The following is a 6,000-nucleotide window of genomic DNA, read 5'->3' on the forward strand; positions in this document are numbered from 1 at the left end:
CAATGGCTTGGTCCGACCACCAGAGTGTTGTCTTACACCTAAACTGGCTGCGTAGACCCCATAAGCCCTTAAACTGGAGACTCAATGAATCCCTCATACGGGATAAAACTTTCGCCAAAGAACTTAGTGAGGAGCTGCGGTCATTCTTCAACACAAATACTAATACTGTATCCTCTTATGGCACTCTATGGGAGGCCCATAAAGCATTTGTGCGGGGACTGTTCATTGCTGAAGGTTCCAGGAGAAAAAAACTCTCCTCTCAAAAATTTCTTTCCCTCCATGCCACCCTAGTTAAGGCTCAGTCAACTTATAAAAAATCACCTACGCAAGAACACTTTAGCATAGTACAAAATTTAAAACAAGAAATCCGCTCCCTACAGACCCTCCAACTTGAGAAAAGCCTGAGGTGGTCGAGGCAACTCTTCTTCGAAAGGGGCAACAAACCCCACACCATACTAGCCCGAAAACTGAATCCTAAATCCACCCAGCAACTGATCTATTCCATGAAAGATACAGAGGGCACAAAACACTACGATCCTCAGAAAATTGCCCATATCTTCTCTGACTACTACTCACAATTATATAGCTTACCAGACCTATCTAAGAAGCCCACCTTCCTCCCTAAGTTAGACTCATTCCTCTCCAAACTCAATCTCCCAACCCTCACAGAGGCTCAATTAACCCTACTTAACTCCCCAATATCAGACTCTGAGATTCTTGAGGTTCTTAAACTTCTCCCTTCCTCCAAAAGCCCTGGTCCAGACGGTCTCCCCTACTCATACTACAAGACATTTAAATCAGAACTAGTTCCACACCTAATCAAACTGGCAAACAAAATACTCCAAGGAGACTCTCCCCCCTCATCCATGCTAGCTTCCTTACTCACAGTAATACCCAAGGAAGGGAAGGACCCTCAACTCCCTCAAAGTTACCGACCTATTTCTCTCCTAAACTCAGACCTGAAAATTATAACAAAAGTCATGGCCAATCGTCTTAACCCTATTCTAACCACGCTTATTAATAATGACCAAGTAGGATTTATCCTAGGACGCCAAGCTGGGGATAACACCAGGAAAGCAATAAATCTTATCTCACTTATGAGTCAGAGTGGCAGGCCTTCTCTGCTCCTGAGTTTGGATGCAGAGAAGGCCTTCGACAGACTATCCTGGCCCTATCTATTCCGAGTACTAGAACATCAAGGCTTCAAAGGGCCCTTCCTCTCTTTACTTAAGTATTTATACTCCACACCATCCACTTCCATTAAGCTTCCTTTTGCCCCTACACAACCCTTACGAATACAAAATGGCACTCGCCAGGGATGTCCCCTTTCCCCCTTATTGTTCGCCATAAGCATCGAACCTCTAGCCTCAGCTATTAGACTGAACCCGAATATACATGGGGTTCGACAAGGCAAACATGATCATAAGATATCTTTATTTGCGGATGACGTCCTGCTCACAATCACACAACCCCTTATCTCTCTCCCGACATTGCACTCCACCATAAAAGAATATGAATCCCTCTCAGGTTTCAAATTAAACCAAGATAAGACAGAAGCTCTCCCTATCAAAATACCCCCCACCCTACTGTCCTCCCTTAAAGCTCACTACCCTTATAGATGGAAAATACACGCCCTCAAATACTTAGGAATAAACCTCACACCTACATATTCCACACTATATAAACAAAACTACCCTACACTCATCCAGACCATTCTTAAGGACCTACACAAGTGGACAGCATATAAAATTTCTTGGATGGGGAGAATATACTCTCTAAAAATGAACATCCTCCCACGCCTCTTATACCTATTCGAAACACTGCCAGTCCAAGTCCCTTCAACCCAACTCTCCAAACTACAAACTGAGTTTTTCAAATTCATTTGGAACCACAAACACCCGAGAGTCCACAAAAATATACTCCTATCCCCACGAGAATCAGGAGGTTTGGCAGTCCCCCACCTGAAGCTTTACTATCAGGCCACCCATCTTAGACAACTTACCGAATGGACTAGCCCAAGAGTTTTTACTAAATGGGCCCTAATAGAGGCTACAAGCATCCTACCAACCACTTTAGCTTCACTTATCTGGTCACCAACTCCTCCAAAACTCCCCCCCACTATTACACTACCCACTATATCCTTTTCAACTCGCATATGGAGGAACACTATGTCCACTGCCAAGCTTAGGTCCACTCCCTCCCCGCTATTCCCAATACTGGGAAATCAGTCTTTTCCCCCTGGAATCTCAAAACAATTTATGGCCCGCTGGTTCAATCTGGGCTTTTTTAACCTTAGAGACTGGATTAATCCATTAACGGGTAAAATTTGGGATAGAACAGCATTAGAAGAAAAGACCCAGTTCTCCCCTCAGATGTACCTAGAGTACTACCAGATCAAACATTTTCTCCAAAAAACCACCAAGGGGGCAAACGTAATCCCTTCCTGGACACATTTTGAGCGTTTATGTAACTTTAGAGGACACCAAAAAGGACTGATATCACAAATTTACTCTCTTCTTCAGACTAAATCAAATTCCCTCACCCCCTCTCACCCTTACATGGCTAAATGGGAGTCCGCTCTCTCTACTTCTATCACGTTGGAGGACTGGACAGACATCTGGGAAAATGCTAAACATAGCTCCATCTGCACACAAATAAAAGAAAACATATACAAGATCCTCTTCCATTGGTATCTCACCCCAGATAGACTCTCCAGAATATACAATGGACCCTCTGCTTTATGCTGGAGAGGATGTGGAAATAAAGGCACCCTAGCACATATATTCTGGTTCTGTCCTCTAATTGATACATTATGGAGAGACATCCAATCTCTGATTCAACATGTCACTGACACTTTTATCCCTCACGATCCCCTTTATATGCTACTGGGTAAAACCATACCTGGTGTCCCTACACATTCTATGCATCTAATTACCCACATCCTGACAGCCACCAGACTCTCCATAGCAGCCGCATGGAAACAAATAGCCCCACCCACAACCTTAGAGATAAAAATTAAAATTACCTGGTATAAAACTATGGAGAAAATGACAGCCTCTCAGAGACTCCGAAGACAGATTCCATAAGATCTGGGACCCATGGACTTTTAACTCCTCAGATTACATACCCCCTTAAAATAAAAAAAAAAAAAAAAAAAAGGGACCCTGACCACCCACCCCTCCCTAAAATGAGCCGGTACCCTATTTACCCTGGGGTTTGCCAGGAAGCTGATAGGGGACCCAAACCTTGAGTCTCTAGCCATGCCTCCCCATACCCCACCCGAAGTGGATATGGATCCTGCCTTGGCAACACCACATGAACATGATATATAGGTTGCCCCAGACCACAGCACTGCCAGATGAAGATAACGATCTGTAAGATGAATGAAGCTTGAGCCCAGAGTCAGAAGTCTAGTTTTATAGGCAACTGTCCTGTGATGTCAATGGTGCAGCGTGTTTGCCACTTTTATTATCTAGCTGAGCAGAACATATGCTTAAATCTTTTTGGGATGCTGAAGGAGACGAATTGGCTTTGGAGTGAATGTGGTAGTTGAGGGAAAAACAAATCCCCATATCATCCCCTCTATACCCAATATAAGGACTCTATACAATCCTCTCTATTAGGCCCTTCCTTCCCTCTATCTCTAAATAGAACTAACCTCATCTGAGGTAACTATCAAAACTGATATGCGGGATATCTGACCATCGTGACCCACTTGGACCTGTTGTCCATCAGTTCTTTATTTTCAATTGTTGCTATCTGCTGATTATTTAGCTGGTTGACCTTTAATAATAATTAAACTCTTCCCTCCCTTATCCCTATTACACTACCCCCTCCCCTCCCCCCCCTAATCCCCCCCCCCTCATACCCCCCCTCCCTCCCCCCTCCCATATACAAGGCTGTCTACTTCTTTAAAGAAATAAGTGTATTATTAAAATCCATCTCAGAGAAGTAAACAAACCTACGAGCCACATGAAGACTGGCTGAAGAACTTTTCACCCTAAGACTCTTACATCACTGACTCTTAAATTTTATATGATTTGTAAGTTAACTTCCAATCTTCTAACGGTCTTTGTGTATTATTTAATCTACTTACGGTAATAAAAATCAGTGTTACCAAAAAAATCTTGGTAATATTTACTAATGTTTTACTATAGTTATTATGAGTATACTTATATATTTTTTTCATTGTTATAAACAATATTTTCAGATTTATTACATAAAGAAACGATAAAATAAGGTTATAGACTATATTATACAATTATTACGATTATACATATATTATCATTTCCAGTGTTATAAACAATATTTGCAGCTTTTTTTTATATAAGAGGAAACAATAAAATATGGTTATAGAATATATCATTACATTTCATTTACACCATGTGCCCTTTATTCCAGGCGCCCTTTTTTGATGTACGCAGGCTTTTTGGTCTCTTTTAGTCCCCTATATTTTCCTAGTGGTTTTGGGTCACCCCGATCTGCTTGGTTACTCTGTTGAACCTAGTCTAATTGAGATGAGAACTCCCTGCAGTTAAATCATAAGCACTCCAACATGAAGGATTGTAGAAAGTATATTATGCTCTGCCCCTGAACACTGCCAATCATTTCTTATATTTTTGAAATTTAAAGACATTTCATGTATATCTGACCTTCATGAGAGAATCCACCAATGAGCCGCTTTTTATATGCAGCAAGTTTCCAATAAGTGGCAGTGGGGTTGGACCTGGTGGAAGGTTCTTTTTCCCATACATCGTGTTCCATGTTGAGAATATGAAGAAACAGCAGGAGATGAATATAAGCAGAGCAGTCAACATTTCTACGAACGCTGTGTGGCTTACATAAGGAACTACGCGCTTACAACCAGTGTCTTACCCATGTTCCCATGTACGTGGGTGGAGTGAAGCTGGAAAACTGCCATTGGAGTGGAATGTTTGGACACAGATAAACTATACAAATATTTTAAGAGACCTTATGTAACCCTGACAAATTTTATAGTAAGCTAAACAGATCACATTCATACAGCATATGACTAAAACCGTTGAAAACACTATACTTTGCAAGGGCTGCCATGAGAATTACATGGGCCCCATACTGGGTAAACATACTGGGTCCTCCATTGCCCCCACACCACTGTGAATAAAAGCTCTTTGGACAACCCCCTACCCCCATTTTTTTAGATAAGTAATTTAAATATACCGCATATACTTGACTATAAGTCGAGAAATTTAGGATCTATTGCAGTGAAGTGGGGGGGGGGGCACTTATACTTGAGTCAGACCTAACTTTCTGATTATTAAGTGCCTCTCTGCTGTTCCTCCCCCAATCTGCCCGCCTGAAATGCTGCACCCTGCGATCAAGCTCCCCTCTGTATTTACCTGCATTTTGGCCGCCGGTAATGCTGCTCACCCCGCTTTCTGATACATTGCCCCTCTGGATTTACTGATCGCTGATTTGATGCTTATCTGCGGTGTCTGCGATTGGTGCCCAGCCTTTGGCACATCTTCAGCTGCTACCGGAACTGCGAGATACAGTACTGTATCTCTTAGTGAAGGCCACCGGGAGGGTGTATGTTGGTACCTAGTGGCTTTGCCATCGATAGGACCTTTGTTGGATTTTCCAAGAGTGCGACCGCATCCAGCTCCAGCCGGACACCCGAGTGGAGTTGGGTTTATTATATTTCTCCACCTGCTTTCAGTGGTTGGTTGCCCCTCGTGTAACCTTCCTTTGTGAGTATCCTAATCCTTTTTTGTTCTCCATCACTCTTCTTGTGACATACTGCACCATTTGGGCTCCCGTTGTCTATGTGTTCTACTTTTTTAGGGTGTTTGATCACCCTTCCTTGCATTTCCTAAACATGCATTGATTTCACATCAATAGGCAGGGATGTCTGTAAACATAATCAGGCCCTAAATCATCCTAAACCACCAAATATAAGTAGGTAGTAGGCAGAGTTGTCCCCCTCTCAAAACCCCCGAACAAAATGAGGCAGAGTACCTC

General features: G+C 42.6%; 1 protein-coding gene across 1 annotated transcript in view; it reads right to left on the bottom strand.

Annotated features, from left to right (window-relative positions):
* The window catches only part of LOC137528999 (cytochrome P450 2G1-like), a 47,590-nt gene extending 42,742 nt beyond the window's left edge, over window positions 1-4,848 (bottom strand). The window contains exon 1 of the mRNA XM_068250856.1: window positions 4,653-4,848. Coding sequence (XP_068106957.1) covers window positions 4,653-4,817 — 165 coding nt within the window. The 5' untranslated portion in view covers window positions 4,818-4,848. The remainder of the gene's footprint in view (window positions 1-4,652) is intronic.
* Between the last annotated feature and the right edge of the window lie 1,152 nt (window positions 4,849-6,000).

Source organism: Hyperolius riggenbachi, chromosome 8 (assembly GCF_040937935.1).
Source record: "Hyperolius riggenbachi isolate aHypRig1 chromosome 8, aHypRig1.pri, whole genome shotgun sequence".
NCBI classification, from domain to species: Eukaryota; Metazoa; Chordata; class Amphibia; order Anura; family Hyperoliidae; genus Hyperolius; species Hyperolius riggenbachi.